This window comes from Gadus morhua, chromosome 7 (genome assembly GCF_902167405.1).
Source record: "Gadus morhua chromosome 7, gadMor3.0, whole genome shotgun sequence".
Classification (NCBI taxonomy): Eukaryota; Metazoa; Chordata; class Actinopteri; order Gadiformes; family Gadidae; genus Gadus; species Gadus morhua.
In genome coordinates, this window is record NC_044054.1 from 13,156,952 (window position 1) to 13,179,120 (window position 22,169).

Sequence of the window (22,169 nt, forward strand, 5' to 3'; positions counted from 1 at the left end):
GGGCCGGCTCGCACTGAGGCAGGAGACCGTAACCGCCCAGACATCCCTTCCAGTCTGATATCCGTTTGAATAAAGAACTGCTCTTATTTTGCTGACCTCTATCTAATGACTAATGTATTACATCTGGATTCATATACCCCTGCCCACCCCGTCCCCCCAGCTTTCAAAGCGGCACTTTCTCCTCCTGCTCGGAGAGCCTTTGATTCCCGTGGTGCTGTTATTTTTAGTGACTGAGTTAACTTGCCGTTCTCCTATCTCTCCGTATCTTCTCATCTTCGTCTTGTATCTCTCTCCGTATATCTCTGGCCGTCTCTTTAGGTCCGCTCAAAGGGCGGCTTTACCTTTTGACAAACAAGTCGGGTCTATGCTGTACTTTGCTACAATATACTACGCAACGTTACTATACCCTACGACATACTACACTACAAAACTTGACTCATTCCAACACTGGAACAGTTATATGATACTCTACAATACTAATGACTGTAAACGTATGAACACATTTACATTGAGGGCATTTATCAGACGCTTTTATCCAAAGCGACTTATATTTGTCAGAAGAAGGTGAAAGTGCCAAGGACATACATTTACATCTGAAACCCAGAGTCCTGCAGTGCCCTCCTCCTGGTGATGTACGGGGGGGCGAGAGAGGCCTGGTGGGCAGTGCTTTGTAGTGCCGGAGCACCTGTGTTTACCACCGCAGAGCGTGAATACAGAAGCCTTCATTAGGACTACAGAGGGCCTCCGCCGCCACACTCCATTACTGCTGCAGCCGGCCTTCCTGTACGCTCTCAGTTCGAAAATATATACCTGCGCCCCCTCTGCCTACACACAGACAAAGCACGCACGCACGCACGCACGCACGCACGCACGCACACACACACACCTGAGTGACTATACCAGGCATGCATCACATTCATCCTTTAGAATAAGTTTACTTTTTAGAGCTATTATTAGTTAGTGTGCGTGTGTTTGTGAGGGTGTGCATATATGTGTGAGTGTGTGTGTATGTGGAAGAGTGTGCGTGTATGTGCATGTGGTGTGTATGTGTGTGTGTGTGTGTGTGTGTGTGTAAAAGAGCGCATATAAGGGAGTGTGTGTGTGTGTCTGTGTGTGTTTGTGTGTATGTGTGTGTGTATTTGTTCTCCACAGGAACAACAACCTCCTGCTGCTGAATTTTGGAGATTCAGCATAATCCTCCTTCCTCCTCCTCGTCTTCCTCGTCATGCTAATCTGATTTTATATGGCTGACCCATTTATACACACCCTGCCAAACACAGCCTGGATCCGCCTTGCTACAAGAACATGCATCTCCGTCTATTGCGGAAAAGAGATTCAGCACAAACCAACAGCCAAGCCCCCAAATTGCTACCGCTAATCATTTGAATTACATGAGGGCTCACAGCAGCTCCACCGCGGAGCGCGGGGGGGATCAGTTGGTGTGGACGGTGACGTACAGCTGTTGTTGCAGTACTCTCACCGTCAGACAGTCTGTCAGTACCGGGCTCCGGCCAGCAGATGTTGCCTGTTAGCCTGACGGTTCTCTATTGAGCGGCGAACCCTTAATGAAGGGTCGTATTGTTTTATCCGGTGGCAGGTGTTCAGGGTGTTACGGGCGGGTTTACAGGGGAGGCCATTACACGGCAGGGTTGAAACGTTTGGATGCTATCGCTTCTGGATGTACGAGCCTGGGTGTCCTCCGATTCCTGAATGTTCTGTCGTTCTTTCATGGTTTTATGTGTAGTCATTATTTTCTTTTTGTTTTGTTTTTTCCATCGCAGGCCTATGATGAACACATTGCACATATGGCATATTGCATTCAAACCAACACATATAGTGTCATTGTAGATTAATTTTAAGGAGAAACATACACCCACCCACAGTGGAGCATAAATTCCTTCCTAATTGAGCTCTCACAGTATTGTAAGACAATTGTAATATGTTGATCTTGGAATACACAAGTATGAGCTCAGTCATATGTTTGTGACAACCACCACAACAGAAATGCTGTCTTTTAAGAACCATCAACCATGCTAGTTTTGGCAGCTTTAATAACTTCCACGTCCTCAGGGTGTTTCTGAAAGATTGAGCCGAATCTGAAAATTAGAAACTAAATCTTTCTACTCAGCCTCTCTGACTACAAACTCTGTGCTGCTCTCTACTGAACACCGATATGTGGGGCAACAGTGGTCTCACCACAGTGAATTGGGGCAGACAGATCTCATCTCACAGATGAATGTGGGCAGGGGGGGAGGCTGATTCACCCAAATTACCAGGAACAAGGGAGTTTGGTTCTGACAGGCGCAACCTTTGAAGTGTACAAAACCCAATGACAGGTGTGTCTAATTATAATTATGTAGGTCCGCTGTGATTGTGATCAGGAACTTCGGAGATGAAAATTGATGTTGTATCCTTTCTATTTGACTTGGTATTCCCATCAATAATGTCTACCTGATGCTTACACTTACATTTATATGACAGTGTTTATAGATCTAGATACATTTTCTATATTTCTTTCTTTAATTTTAGATTCTTTATTCATATTTTTAAATATCTCCTTTTCATTTCAATTTGTCTTTTAGTTTCTGCTAACAACACCCTAATTTCCAATGTAGTTTACTAAATACTCCCCATATTGCATCAGGTCTTATTTTCAGAATACAGCTCACTGTTGGTTTCTATTGGCTGCCGTTTAAAGTGTTTGTCCTGTTGGCGTTCGTGGGTTCTGTTGGTTTCTATTGGCTGATGTTTAATGCGTGTGTCCTGTTGGTATTCGCTCCTATTGACATTTGTACCATTGTGAACCTTTCGTCATAATGGATAAGGGGTTTTTGAGTGGCGGGGTGTTTTTCGCACAAGACGCACGGTTTGAAAAGGACAGAAAGGCTCTGTCTTTAATAATGATGCAGTTTAATGATGATAAAGCCCTCATACCTTCTGGAAAGGTCACCACGTCAATACCCTGAAGCTCACTCAATCACCCTAAACCCCCTTCCTCGCCACCTTTCAAATTACTCCTCACAACAACAACTTTACCATTTCAGAATATAGAGAAGAGGGCGGAAGCAACCCTTGTATTGTTTTCATTTGGAGACAAACTCAGCCATTATCTTACAATTTAACACGGTTTTAACCTTCATTTCCATATTTGTTGTTTTTATAATGCAATTCGAACTGTGATTGAAAATTTAAATTCTATATTCAAATTTGTATTCCAGATTAAATTGTAATTCTAAATTACATTTACATATTACAATTAGAGCAATTTAAATTCCAATAGCTAACAGAAGCTAACAGAAACCGACCGGAGCCTTCTACCTCCTCGCCGCTCGCCAGTCCGTACGTCACTGCTTTACAAACAGATGTTGTTTTAATTATTACAGCAGTCACAGCCATTTGACAGACATCCCTTCTGGTCGTCGACGCGCGCCACACATCTGTCCGGGGGCCATGCACGCCGGTGGGGAGGCTGATTTCCCCAGAGGAGAGGCAGGGTGGAGGAGGCAGCTGTGGAGGAATCGACCCCTGGTACCACCACAAGCTTGTTTCTCTCCAGGATTATCACCAGAGCGCAACGCAAGTCTATTTACTTGTAAGCTGTCCTTTATATTTACAACAATACTGGCAGGCGGCTGTTTGTTCTTTTTTTTTCTTTTGACTCCGTGAACTCGAAGCTGAAACGCTGTTGATTAGCTAATCATGTTGTCTATGGCGGCTGCGGGGCTTATTTAGCTGTGTTTACTGGAGATAGTTTGAGAGGACAGCACTGTACGCGGCTGATTAATAAAATGAAGGCAGACTGGTTTTCACTCATTCTCACTCGTTATTCACCGTAATAATATAATCCCTAGTGGTATTGGTCGAAATAGAAGTAGTGATGTAGGTAATAGTAGTACTAGTATAAGGTCTAGTACTAGTTATAGTGCGTATCCACAGAATGTACTAAATTTGGTTGCAGGCCTATAACTTTCTTTCAAGACTTTTTTGGGGATAATTTCCCTTTTAGTTAAATTAAAACAAGGATAAGAAAATATCATTTATTTAACAATGAACCATCCCATTCGTCATTTTTATAATATATGTACTGTTTCATACTCATTTTGCAGAAAAATAATAAGAATAATAAATAATTGTATTATGTGAAGCTTATCTTTTTAGAAAGTTCTAGAAGGGTCTTACTATATGAAGCTAAGAGGAAGTTTTTTTAGAAGGTTCCAGAAGAGTCTTACTATATGAAGCTGAGAGGAAGTGGCTTAAGAAGGTTCGAGAAGAGCCTTACTTTATGAAGCTGTGAGGAAGTGGCTTAAGAAAGTTCTAGAAGAGTCTTACTATATGAAGCTGGAGGAAGTCTCCTAGCCCGTGGGTGCTCTCTACGCGGACCAAGATGGCGTCCTTCTGCAGGGTGCTGAAGCCCACGGCCAGGCGGTCGGCACGCGTGCTCGGTCGCTCATTGGGAGCCCAGGTGTAGGTGATGAGGGCGCCTCCTTTACCAAAGATATACGTGGTTCCAGCTGCAGAGGAGAAAGAGATGGAGGAGGAAGCAGAAACATTAGACATATGGGAACTCATTTGGGATACATCCAAGGAGGGATGGGTGTGGTTCATTGTTTCTAGGTTTGTTGTTGCATGTGTCTTTTAAATCTTAAATCAATAATTTGTAATGGAGCTACGGTTGGGGTCACGTGCCGAACGTATTGTTTCATCATTAATGTGCGCGCAGCATCACTTTCATCATTGATTCACCTCCAAAGATATCCAGAATTCACGAGTGTCACATAGCGTAAGGGCAACGGATATAATGATGATATCTATAAACCGCTAATGAAGAACCACAAAGTGCTGAAGTGAACATACTGTTCACTGTGAAAATGCACAACTATACTGCACCATGAAGGATTTCCCAAAACATCTCTCCAATCTTATCTCAATCCAATTTTAAAGGCTAATAATAATCAAGCAATAATTTTTTAATATAATATGTTTTTCTTCACATTGACCTCTTTAAGAGTGATCAAGAAATGTATAGCTTATGCCGTAAAAATAATTCACATTGCAAGAGAGAGGGGAAGAGAGAGAGGTCAGAGAGAGAGAGAGAGAGAGAGAAAGAGAGAGAGAGAGAGAGAGAAAAAGAGAGAGGGATTTACATGTTTTGCACGAGAGACAGTGAGCTGGTTTGTTTACTAGCTTTAAATAAGCTTTTGGAAGAACGGTTTACTAACAGACATTACAGCCGTCGTTAATGACAGTTGGGGCGTGGCGGGATTAGAGACATTAAAGTAATCTTAAAGGCAGGGCTAGCTATAGAATACCCAATGAGCTGCACAAGCATACAAAAAAAAGGCGTGCACAAGGCCTATCAAGCCACTGAATGATGGGCCCAATTTTTCCTTGCAGTATATGACTCATTTTTGTATTTCATTACAACTCATTCAGTAGACGCTGTTTACCGCAAATGTTGTGCAGTGAACCCAGACACAGGTCCCTAATGACCAGGTAGGGGGTTGCTCAAGACACCCTACAGCTAGACCACAGACCGGATTGAACCCGTGGCAACCCAGCTCCTATACATAATACAGCCAGTCTTAAACATCTGTGTTGTGCTGATATTTCCTTCTTTTGCCCTGTACCCTCCTGTTTGGCGGATGATTCACCGGGGCCAATCTCGCCTCGAGACAAACGCGGCGGGCGTGTTGCTGGGGAGGAGAGGCGGGCCTCCTCGCTGCCGCCCGTGTAGGATGTGTTCTCAGGTAGTTCCATCGCACGGCGTTAATTTGACTGCCGGTAATCGGCCTCTGGGAATAGCTACATTAGCGTCTGCCGTTAATTAATAGGCAGGTGTTGCGCGTTCCCCACTGTGACGCCGCAGTAACGGCCACTCCCTCCCTCTGCCCGACTGCGTTGGAACGGCGCTAATTGCAGGTATTTACGACCCGATGGCTGTAACCGCTTCAACATGTCGGAGTACGAGGAATGGCTGGAGGGGCGGGGGGGTGGGGGGGGGGGGGGGGGGGGGGGGGGGGGGTGGGGGACTCTGGAGGAGGTCCTCCAGAGCCACGCTATCGGCCCGCCGCGGCCTGAGGACAAATGTCACGTCGGATTAGCCTCGGGCTCTTTGAGGAGACTGCGAGTAGATGAGTTCAGTTATTATCTTATAATGAATAGGAGCGCTCTGAATTACCGCGAGGTGCGCGTTACGTAATATCAGTAAACACGTTATGGTGCATAGGCTATGGACAGTGTTGGCAGAAACCTCAAAAGACGCTTTGGTTCGCTAGAAAAGAGAATTCAAATATAAATAGAGAAAGGAGGAAAAAAGTATATTAAAGGTTAGTCAAGAGATATATACCGACCACAGGAGGCGGGGCGACGGTCACGGGATAATGAGCATCAATTCCACTCACACAACACGTTTACTGCGCCGTGGTGCGAGCAGAGGTCCATAGAAAGAGTCGAGGGAAACCGGAGACCTCACATAAAGGCAATACAACGTCTGCAGGCCGTGGGACGCAGCATGAAATACAGAGCAGCAGCGGTGAGATCCTGGCGATAACAAAGACAGTATGGCTTCTGTATTCTGCATTAGTCACAGGCACATAACACAGGGCACCATTACGCTGGTGCACCTCGCTCACACATATATATACGCCAACCTCCTCACCCTTATTTGCATCACATTAATTAAGCATTAGGTGATGAATCTGCCAGATCACACGGTTCTCCACTCTCTCTCTCGCTCTAATTCTCTGAACTGATCTCTCACATTCTCCCTCCCTCCCTCCCTCCCTCCCTCCCTCCCTCCCTCCCTCCCTCCCTCCCTCTCTCTCTCTCTCTCTCTCTCTCTCTCTCTCTCTCTCTCTCTCTCTCTCTCTCTCTCTCTCTCTCTCTCTCTCTCTCTCTCTCTCTCTCTCTCTCTCTCTCTCTCTCTCATACATATCGGGGGAGGGGGATAAGTAGGGAGAGAGGGGATGGGATGAGGGGATAGGGGTCACCGATGGTCATTAAATGCATGTATGTTATTGTATGGCTAGCTACGCTGCACTTAAGAGCTTGATTACAGTAAAGGCGTACATCGCTGCCCTTGCACCCAGGGTATTAACTCAGCTGTTAAACAAGAACTGTCTTGTGGCTGGTACAGGGTTATTGGGGTCACATTAAACAAACAGTATGTTATTAGCGTATTTGTTTAGCTACTGTGACCGATTGACCCCCACATGCACCATGCATTAATAACAATATGTTTCTCATCATTAGCTTGTATGGATGCCTTTGATAGTATTCACGGCGAATTGTGGAAAACAACAGATACATTGGCTGCAAAGATTAGACCGGGGTTGCATTGTCTTGATTATGCATACAAGAGGCCGAGATGCATTTGTTTTTGGATTAGGTACATTTTGCAGAGTGAGCTCGTAGCCCAGGTTCTTTGTGAGTCATGATATTGAGATGGAAAGTCTTTGAGTAATTGCAAGAAGAAAAGGAAATTATATTGCTGATTTATACTCCAACAGCTCTTTCAAACGCGGGTTACTTTCTCTCAGCTCACTGGATATTTTAACAGGTCTAAATCATTCCCCGCCAAATTTACTTCTTCAACTTTTGTTTAACTCTCCCCCAGACCCCCTCAGATCTCCCGAGAAACACTTTGCCAGAACGCCCCCATTTGACTGAATATCTTTTCTCATACTCATACATACTTTTGTTACTGGGTGACAGTTTTCATGATGTAACTTGGGTGTTTAATTGAGCTGCGTGATGCTGGGGAGCTAATTAAATACACTTAACCACTGTTAAAAAAAAAAAGAAAGAAGTATTGCAGCTGTTTCACCCCATTCTCATGTGTGTGAATACAACAGCCGAGATAAAAGTGTAGATAAAATTGAGCTTAAGCATCTGCTTAATGACGAAATGTAAATGAACAACACATACAACTGCAGGGCGTTCCTGTGGCAAATAACGTTTGCTCTCAGTCAATTCTCCATTTAATGTCTGTGTGTGCGTGCGATTGTGCATGTGTGGATCTATTTGTTTGTCGATGCATGTCAATTTGTGTTCATCGACCTGTGTGTGTCTATTTGTGTGTGCGTGTGTGTGTGGGGGTATGTGTGTGTGTGCGTGTGTGTGGGGGTATGCGTGTGTGTGTCTGTGTCTATGTGTGTGTGTGTGTGTGTGTGTGTGTGTGTGTGTGCGTGAGTATATGTGTGTCAGGGACGGGTGTGAACCAGCACAGTGTGTCTTTGAGTTAGACAGATAGCCCCCCCCGTCTCTGCCATCTTGGAGGTCAATGTAATACACGACCCTGAGATTTTCCGTCTACGCCGAAAAACCTGCTGTTGCCAGAGCAATCTTTGTTTTTCCTTCTTTTCCATAGCCTAGAGACAGCATCTGGCCGTCGTCAAACGCCACGCGTCTATTTATTCACATGACCTAGGATGGCAGCTCCGGCCGCTGTGCCCCTATTGGTCAACGCCGTCTTTTTCATTCAGACCGCGAGGATTCTGGAGCACTGGAGGAGGCGGCGGCAGCAGCAGCAGCAGCAGCAGCGGCTGTGAATCAAAGACGTCTCTGTGGATAATTTCCCACATTTTACAGACATGGCGCCTGGAGAATAATTTAGAGCGGTGTGTCTAACGCGGCTGGCGCTCAGGGGAGCCGGACAAGGAGGTTAGTGAGGTGGGTTAGCGAAAGCGACAGTGCACCCAGAGGAGAGAGGCTCGCTGTGAGCGCTAACATGGCTAGCTCTGCACTGGGCTGACAAAGCGCTTCTGCTGCGCGGCCGGAAAATAACAGAACACGGAAATATTGATAGGTAAACGCATTACGAGAAACACAACGGGACATATAGAAAGGGCTACTTAAGAGGTGAAACCCGGTGAAAGAATTGAGTTAAGTGGGCATTTTTGAAACCGTTGAGATCACCAGAGGAAATTGAATCACGTATGCATCTTTCGGAGACCTTATGTGTAATTTATGAACCGGATGCATGTCTGATGAGGATACTTGGAGGATATCTTGGGAGTTTAAAAGGGTAACTGTATTTTCCAATATATGAGAATACCGCTTCATCCGTGTCTGCAACATGTCTGCCTTGCTATTTCACCGCATAAATTGTCCCATTAATTGCCATTTGGAGATGGAGAACCAATGGAAAACGCAAACCCCGGAACCCATCATGTCAACGGTCCAACTTCCTCATGGTTTCTTTCTGCTGAACAGAGATGATGTTACCAACAGCCGTTATTTCACAACAAGCATATGAAGCTCATGTGAGGGAGTGTTCTTGTGAGGGAGCATACTCCTTCGCGGGTGAGCAAACTTCCGCCTACAAGTTTCAAAAGAGTGAGCAGACCTAAAGTTTGAGAAAAAACACATTGGGTTCAAGGGTTGCAAGTGCTTGGGGGCGTTGCCGAATGTTGTAAAAACCCACGTTACACTCGCTCAAGCTAAGAAGTGCAGCCAATAGAAAACTTTAGATTTTTTTGTAAAAAACACGGTTCATGAGACCCAAACAGAAATGTTTTCTACCAAAGAAAGCAAATTTTTGGGTTTGCCTAGCCTTTTATATCTGCGATTAAGACAATAAGTAACTCATCAGAGAACATGTTGACCTAAAACTAAATCTGTTATTTTATTAAAAGCCAACATTTTCGTAGCCCAGGGTGACCTAACATGGTTAACTTTCCTCACATCTCCCTCTGAATCTATGAGATAACCGTTAATGTTTACATGGTCGATAACCATTGACGTTTACATGCTGGATAGCGGTTGATGTTTATGGTTGACGGTGGTTGGGATCAATGCTAAAGCCTTTGACTAAACAGACGCAATCCTTTGAGAGGGGAGGCATATTATATTTGTATTCTACCTCGTACGATTAAAATGTTCAACATTGGAAGCACACCGTTAACCAGCACTCGACACATTGTGTGACCGTGCTTGGATGCTGACATTAAATAACACACCTATTACGTCCATAGCAAGCAGCCGGTGAGCCTGATGTCTTACAGGCAGTTAAAATGAGACATCATGGCTCTCTGCATTGTGTGGATCCGGTAACAGTGTCCTGTACAACGGGGGTGTAAGACACTGCAGTAGTGTAGGTGTCCTATAAATAGTCTTATAGCCCAACGGCCCAAGTCTTTGTCTACAGCACACATACACACACGCCCACACATACATACGTGAATATACATACATACAGACACACACACACACACTCACAAACACATCCATGCACACACCTCCACGCACATGCATTCACACAAATACGTATGCGTGTTAAGACACACACACATATACACACGCAAACACACACACATATACACACCTCCGAGCACATGCATCAACGAACGCACAAACACACACGCACCCACAAACCCATATGTATGAGTGTTCAGACACACACACACACACACACACATGCTTACTTAAGACATACCTCCATACCTGAGCAGAATTTGGTCACATACCTTGGTTTCCAACTAACAGGGTTTAGCACGATGAAACAATCTTGCATTATGTGATAAAGGGAAAGGTGACGTTCATTAAGTGGATTTAAATGTAGAATTCAAGCGCACAATGGATTTTTTACCCTGCGCTATGGACTCTGAGCAAAGTACAGCAGCACAACTGTTCCAACAGCAGCAGTAGAATGTAATTGAAAAATGATCACTGGAAGCTTTGAAGCTGAGCTGGCGCTCCTGCGTTGGTTTGATCAGAAACGAGGGTGGGTAGGGGGTAAGTGGGTGGTGGTGAAGGGGACGGGGGGGGTGTGACCGGACAGGTCCCTCTACGGTACGGCGGCAGGTGTAATTTATCACCTTTTAGACCCATTACAAGCGCGCGAGAAGCGTACAAGGGTGAGATAAAGACCCTGGAAAACCATTGAAGCCTTTCCCCGGCGGAGATAAAGGTGAACTGAGGGAGGAAGCAGGACACCCGATTAAAAAGGCAATCAATTCACGGCCCGACACAAGAGTGTGTGTAGCTTTAATTTCCTTTCAGGAGATACGTCCTTCTCAGCGCTTCCCTAAGCGCCCGGGCTGAGCCGCTGAGCGACGTGTCGACCGACGCCTGGTGGAAGTGAGGACAAGAGAGGCTCTGGGTGTTACGTAAGAGAGAGAGAGTGATGAGTCCCATGATGTCCCCTCAGTGAAGGCGTGTAAAAGAGCCAGCCACGCGCACAGCATATCCCCGCCACATCTGTTCAAATTGCATGTGTCATACAGGGTGGGATATCACGTGTGTCAAGATAGTCATAACGTTACAGATGGAGGGGATCCAGAAAAGGATATGATTATTTAAAAGGATGTGAAATGGATATGATCACGGAAGACATGCCATATTTAAGACTATAGGTAAGGAAATATAATGTATATGAATCATAACAGACTTACGGCTCCCTATCTGGCAGCTAATCACGCCACTTATCCAACCCCCGGTCCACAAGGAAAAATAACTTCTAGATACACCTACACTTCTGCTACAAAAACCACTGGAATAACCCATCACTGAGTATACTACTAATGGCCCCACCAGTCAGTAGTTCCTTAAGAAGCTCCCCCAATACCCATCAGGGGCCACATTTAGACCTTTAGCACTTGGGACACTGGGGGCCCTTAGAGGATTACATGTACACCTTAGCACTGGGAGGGACACTGGGGGCCCTTTGAGGACTACATGTACACCTTAGCAGTGGGGACACTGGGGGCCCTTTGAGGACTACACGTACACCTTAGCACTGGGGACACTGGTCGGCCCATAGGGGGCCAAATTAACACATTTTGCAATGAAGACAGCAAGGGCCAAATGTACACCTAAGCGCTGGATACCCCAGGATCCCATCAAGGTCTAAATGTACACCTTTAGCCCTGGGGATATTAGCGACCCATATATGGCCAAATGTACACCTTTGGCACTGGAGACTCTAGACCCTTTATGTATACCTTTAGCATTGAAGAAACCAAAGGCCAAATGTACACCTTTAGCATTGGTGACACCAGCGGCCCATCAAGGGTTAGATGTAAATGGACTGCATTTCAACCTGGTCTCACAGGAATCCGTGAAATGACTACGGACGAATAACTCGAAATCCGTGGACACATCACAGAAACACGCCGATTTCCGTGATGTGGCCACGGAATTCACTCCAATGCAAGTTAATGACGCTGATGTTCCCTGGCTCACACACGGATCCCCGTTTCAACGAGCGAGTCGACCACGGGGGCTTAACTCAAAACCCGGGCTGGTCTCACCGAAACACTTAAATTGTCCTTGCTGTGTCCACGGAAGTTGCTCCAATGCAAGTAAATGACACTGTTAGTCCGTGGCTCACACACGGATATCAGCGTGTTTCCGTGATGTGGCCACGGATTTCGAGTTAAGCATCCGACCGTAGTCATTTCACGGATTCCTGTGAGACCATGTTGCTGCATTTATATGGCGCTTTTTCTAAGCATTGGCCACCCAAAGCACTTTACAATATTGCCTCACATTCACACACCGACCGAGTCAACCATGCAAGGCGACAGCCAGCTCGTCGGGAGCTAACAGTCAGGGTTAGGTGCCTTGCTCAAGAACACCTCGACACTCAGCTAGGAGGAGCCGGGGATCGAACCCCACAACCTTCAGGTTCCCAGCCAACCGGCTCTACCTCCTGAGCTACTGCCGCCCTTGTACACCTTTGGCACTGGTGACACAAGTGGCCCTTCGAGGGCCAAATGTAAACCTTTAGCTCTGGAGATAATAGTGGCCTATCGAGGAAGAATTTCACAGTTTTGGCACTTCAACGGCCACATGTTTACCTGTAGCATCGGTTAAGGGGCTGATACAAGACAAAATGCACACCTTAGGCACTAGAGATCCAAGGGGCCATTAAAATACTTACTGGACACTGTAGGCCCAGAAACAATGGGGGCCCATCAATGGCTACCTTTACACCTTTAGCATTGGTGACACTAGGGGCCCATCAAGAGCTCAATGTACACCTTTAGCACCGGAGACAGTAAGGGCCATGGAGGGCTTAATACACACCTTTAGCACCGGAGACAGTAAGGGCCATGGAGGGCTTAATGCACACCTTTAGCACCGGAGACAGTAAGGGCCATGGAGGGCTTAATGCACACCTTTAGCACCGGAGAGAGTAAGGGCCATGGAGGGCTTAATGCACACCTTTAGCACCGGAGAGAGTAAGGGCCATGGAGGGCTTAATGCACACCTTTAGCACCGGAGACAGTAAGGGCCATGGAGGGCTTAATGCACACCTTTAGCACTGCGGCCATAGGGGCCCATTGAGGACTAAGCGTAAGCCTTTAACAGGAGAAGAGGGGCCTTACCATGGCCTCCCCTGGTGAGGAAGGGCATCCGGTTAATAGCGATGGGAACCGTGCCGTGCTTGTTGTGAAAGTGGTGGACGTGGTGCGTGGTGCTCAGGCTGGAGGAGACGCGCGCCGTGCCCGTCTGTATGGGCAGCACTGTGAGCAGGGAGATCCAGAAGGCCAGTCTCAGCAGGTAGCTCAGGCCCATGGTGAGGCTGAAGCCAGGCTGGGCGGCCTCCAGGTCATCTGCAGCCTGGCCCGGATCGGGGGACATGCCGTGGAGGGGTGGGAGGCTTGTTGTGGAGGACTGAGGAGGAGGAGGAGGTGGCGGAGGAGAATCCACCTGACCACCTGCCCAGGAGAGGCAGGTGGGCCCCATCAGGGCTCCTCTCCGCCTGCCTCGAAGACGGGAGGGCATCTCAGCAGCTGACGGGGGTGTTTACCGCCATGACCATCAGGGACCGGGTAGTCGATGCAGAAAGAGACACCCAGATGGGGGTGGACGACCGATTTAGAATTATTTACGCGAAAGGACAATTCAAACGATCGTCCGTAAGTGTTACAAAAAAGAGGGGGGGAAAACAATTCCCAAGTCCTATTTCCCAGACAGCATCGCGAGATTTTTTATGGCAGGATCGCCACGGCGGCCAAACTAAACACCGGTGCACTCGGTAGTTCCCATGAAAAATTCACCGCCGTCCTCTTGGAAAAAAAAGTAAGTCTCCACGCACGTAGACCGCATCTCAATGGCAGCGCGGGTGAGCGGCGGCGGCAGCGAGCGGAGCGCCCAGAGGAGCCACACTTGTCATTCAGCGCAGAGCGAGAGGGTAGAGACCGCGGCGGTGGCGGCGCTGCAGCCCCGGTATTCAAGGCGTTGTGATTCACAGAGCCGCTGTGACTGGAATCCTGATAGGAGACTCCGCCGTGGGCCACAGGTAGAGCAGGGAGGGGGCGGCGGCTTCCCAGCCGGACAGCGGGCTCTCGACGACGGGCAGTGGCGCGCCGCGCGCCAGGGACGCGATCATCTCCTCCGAATGCACCGGAGGAACCGAAGAAAGAAATAATAAAAGAGCGAGCCAGGGAAAAATATGTAAACTAAAGCGAGAGAAGAGTGGGGGATGGGGAGAAGGAGGGGAGGAGGAGGAGGAGAAGGGGGGAGGGGGGGGGGGGTGTGATAAAAATAAGATCCAAGCGGATGAAGGGTGATGCGGGAATCAGCGCTTTTGTTCCCCTTTAGCCGGAGGAAGGAGAGACAGAGAGACGAGGAGGAGGAGGGGGGGGGGGGGGGGGGGGGGGGGGGGGGTATATCTGCAGCAGCGCAGTAAAGGAGAAAATCCGGGAAATAAATAAATAATAGCTCTCGCTCTCTCTCTTCACTCGCTCTCGCTCTCTCTCCTCCGGTTCAGACGCAGCAAACACAGAGCGGCTGGACACCTCTGTTATTATGGCAGCGGGGTAGCGGCGTCTCCGACACCACAACACAGCAGTGTCCCTTCTTTCGAGGGTCTCTCTCTCTCTCTCTCTCTCTCCCCGTGCGGCGGAGCCTGCGGTCCGCGTCTCCCGCTGCACCTGCCCGCCGTTCACCGCAGGCGGCGGCTGGACGAATCGGAATCAGCGGCAGAAGAGGCAGAGCAATGCTGCATTCCCCATCAACGCCTGCTCCTCGTCTCCCAGCAATCTGTTTACTCTGCCTCCCTCTGAAGGAGAGGGGTCAAAGTGATAATTCCACACGCACGGCCCCGGGGGGCGGGGGGGCTGGTGGTGGCAGCGGCGGCGGCGGTGGCGTTGGAAGGCGAGCCAATTGATTCCTCTCTCCAGATGAGATCGTTGTGGATGGCCGGGACTGATAGTCCTCCTCCCCCCCTCCCCTACCCTCCTCCTCCTCCTTCCTCAGCTGCAGCAGCAGCAGCAGCAGCAGCAGCAGCAGCAGAAATTATGCTAATGGCTGAAGCGCGGCAGCCCGAGTGAATCCCGCATGGATGAGGATCGCGGGATGTGAATAACCTTGGCTGAGAGCGGTAGTCCGAACCCCCGGCCGCTGATAGGAGGGGAATCTCTCGCTGGCAAATGAAGCGCGTGCAGTAGCCTAAGCCCGGCTCTTCGAGAGACCCAGCATGTGCCCGAGTGTGAGAGATGGAGAGAGAGAGAGAGAGAGAGAGAGAGAGAGAGAGAGAGAGAGAGAGAGAGAGAGAGAGAGAGAGAGAGAGAGAGAGAGAGAATGACTCGGTGGAGAAGTGAGGGAGGAGGGACAAGAGTGGGTGAACAACGGAGAGAGAGAGAGAGAGGGAGAGAGAGCGAGAGAGCGTGTGAAGTAGAAAGAAAGACACTAAAATAGGGAGAGCATTAAACCAGAGAGAAGGAGCATGACAGAGACAGAAAATAAAGAGTGTGAGAGAGAGAGAGAGAGAGAGAGAGAGAGAGAGAGAGAGAGAGAGAGAGAGAGAGAGAGAGAGAGAGAGAGGGGATGCCAGAGAGAGACAGATAGAGAGATAGGGAGGGAGGAGGGGGGGGCAGAGAGTGAGAGTGAAGAAATGCAGGCAAGCTACGATGGTAAAACATAGGGGGTTAGGAAACTGTGTGACTGTGTGTGTCCGTTGGTGTGTGTGTCTTCTATTGTGTGTGTGTGTGTGTGTGTGTGAGTGTCCGCACTTGTGTGTGTGTGTGTGTATGTTTGCGCGCGCGTGTCAACAAATGCATGGTACATTCGCAGCTGACTCGCTTGCAGGTTGAAGTGGTGCGAGTCAGGAGCACACTGCAGAGGAGGAGCCAGGCGGAGGTGTGCTGCTGTCAGGAAGACCGCTCACAGCCACAGCCAGAGCCAGCGCCAGAGCCACGGAGACGCTCGCGCGACACCCAACGCAAAGCCACTCATCAGTTAGACGGTTTGATCCACAGAGCGAGAGAGCGAGCGAGAGAGAGAGCGAGAGAGAGAGCGAGAGAGAGAGAGAGAGAGGGGAGAGAGAGAGAACGTCGATGGTCCCCCACTGCTCCCCTCCCCTCCTCTCCTAAAAGCAACAAAAGCCAGGGTTTGGTCTTTGCTTCTTCTGAATAATTTAGCAGCAGCAGTCGACTACGCTATATCAAGCGTCGTACAGCACAGCCCCACCCCCTCCACCCACCACCCACCCACTCCTCTGTATTGTCACAGCGGGCGCTGCTGGTGGAGATGAAGTTTCTTGTTTGCTGTGCCCATCTGTGCATCTGTTCAGGGTGTCTGTTCTCGCCAAGCTTGAGCCGCACAAAGTGTTCTCTAATTATGCTGGTTCTCCCTTACCTTCACTATGCAGACATGTCTGTAACATTAACTATACAGACCTGTCCCTTACCTTCACTATGCAGACATGTCTGTAACATTAACTATACAGACCTGTCCCTTACCTTCACTATGCAGACATGTCTGTAACATGAACTTCACGGACCTGTCTCTTAACTTAACTATACAGGCCTCTCCCTTAACTTCACTATTCAGATATTTCTTCCATTTACTATATGGACCTATCTCTTACCTTAACTTAACAGACCTCTCCCTTGCCTTCACTATGCAGAAATGTATCTCTTTGATGAACTATTTACACCTATCCCTAATGTTAACTATACAGACCTACCTCTAACATTAGCTCTACAGACCTATCTCTAATGTTACCTACACATACCACTCCCTCACATTAACTATACATACCTTTGTAGGTATAGGTACTTTGTGTACCTCTATAGGTACATAAAGGTACTTTATGCACCTCTCTTTTAAGTTGACTATATAGACCTAACTATACCGTCCACTCTCACCCTTATCTACACAGACCTCTCACATACCCTTCAGCATACAGACCTCTCTTTTCACCCTTTACCATACAGAACTCGTTCACCCTTCAGTGATTAGCACCCCACTGCCCCTCAGACCCATCCAGCAGCAGGTCGACGCTGACTCTGGCACTGCGTGTGATAGCAACGTAACCTGATGCAAGAATAAGAAGATGAAAAAAAAGATGCGACGAACGGGGGCTGGGGGGGGGGGGGGGGGGGGGGGAGATGTGACGGCATTACAGAGGAGAAGAGAGAGAGCGTGACAGAGCGTGGAGATAAGAGAACACGAGAAGAGACCGAGGCTGGTGGTGAGCTGGAGGTACAGTATCTGCCAAATCACTATCGATGGCAGCACGGGCTGGAATTAGCGGGCTGACAGCGGAGACACGTATGAAATGCAGAGGAGGCGAGGAGAAGCTACGCAGGACGCCAGCCACCCCTGCTGAGACACAAAGCCAACACAAGCTGCCATTACTCATGTAGGGCATAGCGGGTGCCAGGGTTAGCAACACGCTAGGCGGCGTCTCAAGAAAACAAGAGGGAAAGCAAGATTGCGCGCGTAACAACAAATACTAGCCGACACCTTATCTGGGGAAAAAGGGCTTGAATGAGGAGCCCGTTAACGACAATTTAATTGGGAGCTCCTTTTATTTTGACACATCATAGTCGCACTTCCTCTTCAATTATGTACCCTCGTAATTAGACACTCCAGTGCAGGTAGCGTGCCGTTTTTCAGAAACAAGCCAGCACAATTATGAATTACTGGTAAACGTGAGATAATGAGTATTCTATGATTACGGTTAATAATTAAAGAAAATCAACACAGCACAAAAAACAATAACAGAAAAGTATCAACCACTAACTTGTTGGAATCAATTCAATTCCACGTTCACTGCCAAAGCTAATTCTGATTAGCTCAGCTGGAATGTGATGGCGAAAGGCAAATGAGAGCTATTTGTAACTGCAACATTGCGAAATTAACACTTTTTTATTTCGAGCATTAAGAGGAACAGCTTTCTCATTAGAGGAGGTGGTACAGGGTCGCGTAGCAATGTTAACATATTTATCTTTCTATCTATCTATCTATCTTTACATCCATCTTTCAATTCATGTTTCTATCCATCCATTTAAATAAGTCATTAGGCAGACGCTTATCCAGAGCAACTTGCAAATCTACACTGAAAATGATCAAAGCATATAATCAAATCGGAGCAAACCGAGCATCCCTACGTGTTCATATAGTCGTAGGATCCAACCATCCACATATATACTGTATCTACCTACCAGTACCTACCCAATCCATCTCCTATTCACACATATATCTGTCCTATCAAGCCATCAATCCATCTACCTACAGTTATTATATCCCCAGCTAAGATGTACTGAAGAAACACTGAGACACATATAACTGATAACTAATTAACAGATAACTGTTAATTCTATGATACATGTGCAAAGCAAGTCACAGCTTAAAATGCATGTAAACGTGCCCTGCTGTGTTTCCTTCCTCTGGAGGAGGAGGAGAGCGGCGATGGGGCGAAGGAGGCGAAGGAGGAGAAGAGGCGAGAGGCGGGTGTAGCCAGCCATGCAGCCAAGCCGCGGGGGACAGCGACGCAGGATTAATCATGGCACTTTTAGATTAATTACTCATAATGCGGGCCTGCTCTGGAAGGCATGGCCCGGGGATATGAGGATTGGTTGATTTCATTAGGCTCAAAGCGACAACACCTAAAATAAGCTGAGGTAGGGAAGGGGGGTGGGGGGGGGGGAAAGAGGAATGTGCAGCCTTACAGTCCTTAAAGGCATGGCACTTAACACCCTAAGAGGTGGAATAATACATTTATGTTTAGAATTCTTTATGTTGTGCGAAGACTATAGGGGAAGACGTGATTTAATTTCCTGGTTGTCTCCCCGATTTATCAGCTTTACATGCTTAATCCTTGCGTGATTCTTATTTTAAATACTGAAGAGTATTACCTATAAATACTGCTAACATTGGATACATCCATACTGCTTTCGGTCTGATCCATCAATGAATGTGCCTCAACGGTGGAATGACAGTGGCGTCCAGTAGCCGACTCTCTACCATAACATCCTTGAGGTTTTGTGGTATAGAATCTCCTCGGGCGTGCGCGCACGGCTGGCCTGAGTGAACTCCAGGAGCGAGGCCTCTGAAGATGCATCTAGTATGTCAGCTATTCCACGCCCCCAGCGGACTTCTGTTACCTCCCCCCTCCATCTCTCTGCCGCTATCTTTACCAGGGCAGCCATTTCATGAAGTTCCTTGCGTAGGGATATTTTTTTAATATGGTTGATAAGCACTGGTAGGAGCAGCTCAGTCCCTTTATTGATCTTCCAGGAAGCGGGCCGCTGGAGTCCGGGAAAGCAGAGTATCCGAGAGGGAATAAACTGGAGAGGAGCCTGGACTCGTCTTCTCCTATCTCATGTGCCATGTGATCACGCAGAAAGACAGAAACAGAGCAGAACCATCGAACCAGATCCATCAACGGGGGATGAGCTGTGGAGCAGGAGGGGTATTTAGTTGACCGGGATGGAGACAGAGTGGTTTTTCTGTGGGTTCTTCCGTCCAGCCGACGTGGTTATTGTAATCTTAGCTGTGTGTTTAGACGGCAGGGGCCGAAGAAGCAGATCGGAGGAAGGTCACCTGCAAGTTCACTTCACCGCTAGACACCGTTGATCCCTGGTTTCTAACGTGCAGCACTGCTCAGGGGCTTAGGGAAGACTTTTCTATGCTCCCTCAAACTCTTGTCCTTTTACGTTTTTTTTTCCGCCATCTACGGTGTCTTCCAAAAGTAGGCACTGTCTCGTTTAAATTTCTCGTCGTTTGTGTTTCGCTGACTCCCTGTTCGTTAGGTTGAAGGCTAGGTGACTGTATGGCACGGGGGCTTAACCATAGACAGCATATAATGGGGCTTAGCTGAACGCTGCAGTCCTGTGTGAAAACCCTGCGGGGTGGGGGGGCTGCTGAGAAGAAGCCGAGAGGCTCCGGCTGCAGAAGGCATCCCGCCCCGTGTCCCTTTAAGACCCATGGAGCTCTGAGCTCTTGAACTGGGACACACACAGGGTTTCCGGCACCATGTGCGTTGGATCTGCGCACTGAAGGCTATGGAGATCCATCCCCCCCCCCCATCCCATCCAGCTTAGTCCTTGAAAGGCATGTAGCTTTCAGGCTTCTGGGTTTAAGGAGAAACTGCTCCAGATGGTTGGCGCTCTCTCTCTCTGGGTTCTTGCCGTGCCTTCATGGACAGGACAGTGACAACAGGCGGGGGGGGGGGGACGGGATATGCAGACTACGACTGCAGGCTTTAGTCAAACCCGGGTCGTGTACCTCCAGGGTTGACACAGTGGCCGAGCTGCCCCGTGAGCACAAGCTTCTAACGGGAGGTGCAAGGAATCGAAGATGGGCGGGACTCAGAGAAACTGCAACGATGACTTAAGAGTAGAAAGTAGGTGCGTAGACTCCGCCCACCCCATTAAAGGTGGAAAGTGCAGTGGGTCTGAGCTGGGCAACGGTGCTTTACGGGGTCTTTACGATCGGCTGCAGAAGCTAGCTTGGTAGGGAGTACTGGCGGGTTCTGCTGAGGTACGTCGCCTTAATGCCCGGCCCTCACTTCGTTAGTTACCCTCAGCGTATTCAGACTTTGGATTCATATTTCAAGAGTCTTACGGCAGACATCGGCAAATCCATGTGAACGAGGCCAGCAGCAGTACACTACAAACAAAGTACACAAAGAAAGTGTCTGTAAAGGTTTCAAATCAACACCTTGTTGACGGGCTACTGTAGAAAAACACTTCAAATCCCCTTATGCAAGCTTCATCCACTTGCGTGATAATATTTTTCTTCTGTGGAATATCTCTTTAATGGGAAAGAGGATTGCATTTATATAGCGCTTTTCTATACAGTGGCCACTCAAAACGCGTTACAATATTGCCTCACATTCACCCATTCCTGCACACATTCACGGCGGTGTAAACTATGCAAGGCAACAGCCAGCTCATCAGGAGCAGTCAAGGTGAAGTGTCTTGCTCAGGGACACCTCGACACTCAGCTAGGAGCAGCCGGGAATCGAACTAGCAACCTTCCGGTTCTACCTCCTGAACCACATGCTGCCAAAATGAAAGCGTAAACGAGGAGCTATTCCGACCTTTTTTCGGTTTCTGGTGTCTGACCCAGACTCTGAGCCTTCTCCCTCAAGGAGTTCTGCCACAACTAAGTATCTCTGCTGGCTCCAAGGTTACCCACTAGCCATAGAGGCCCAGCACAGCCACAACATTTGTCTGGGTGCTCTACCTGAACCATGACAGCAGGCCTGTCCTGTAGTTAATCGTCAGTGGTTTGGCCGGCCGAAACTGTCTGGTTTTTCTGGGTGTATTGCTTACTATGGATTATCTGATTGGTTCAGCATCGCTTGATCAAAGTTACAGATAAGCAATTCCACACATCTTCTATCAACTTAGAATACTCTTTACGAAGCGAAAGGGAAAACTTATATAGGGTGGATTCATCTGAACTTATTGCATATCTCTACACTGCATTGAGTTGAGATTTAATTTTGTTTTGGCGTTTTTGAATTGTAAAGGGTGAGTTCCAAAATAACCATCCACTATAGTGAACTATGGTATACATAAAAATGATACATAGTTGTGTAAATATGCATGTCTGTGTAAATGTGTAAATTACAGTAAGAAACCGCCATTCTAACACATTATAAGTACTAATAATTGGCCGACAGCATAAGACATGTATCATGTTACAAAGCACTCCATATAATTCATGAAGCATTCATATTAAAATCCGATGTGATAAACACTGTATTTCTAACTATACGTAGTGACACTCGCCGACGCCGACGACACATGATCAAACAACACGTGATTGGCTGAACAATCCCGCCCTCTACGTATGCCCCACACCGACCCGACTGTAGAGAGAACAATTATAAGACTCATGTTTCATAATCCTCCGGGGGCTTGTACGACGAGCAGCGACGGGGTTGGAGACACAGAGATAAGACGAGGAGGACAAAGAAG

The 22,169-nt window shown here is 47.9% G+C and overlaps 1 protein-coding gene across 12 annotated transcripts in view; it reads right to left on the minus strand.

The window, feature by feature from the left end:
- The window catches only part of LOC115546740 (neurexin-2), a 108,864-nt gene that overhangs the window by 11,150 nt on the left and 75,545 nt on the right, over nt 1–22,169 (minus strand). For 11 of the 12 annotated variants that reach the window (XM_030360458.1, XM_030360454.1, XM_030360452.1 and 8 more), the window contains one exon: nt 4,330–4,511. In XM_030360458.1, the coding sequence (XP_030216318.1) occupies nt 4,330–4,511 (182 nt within the window). Of the gene's footprint in view, nt 1–4,329; nt 4,512–13,331; nt 14,460–22,169 lie in introns of those variants that run through there. The other variant, XM_030360461.1, reaches the window with a different exon arrangement.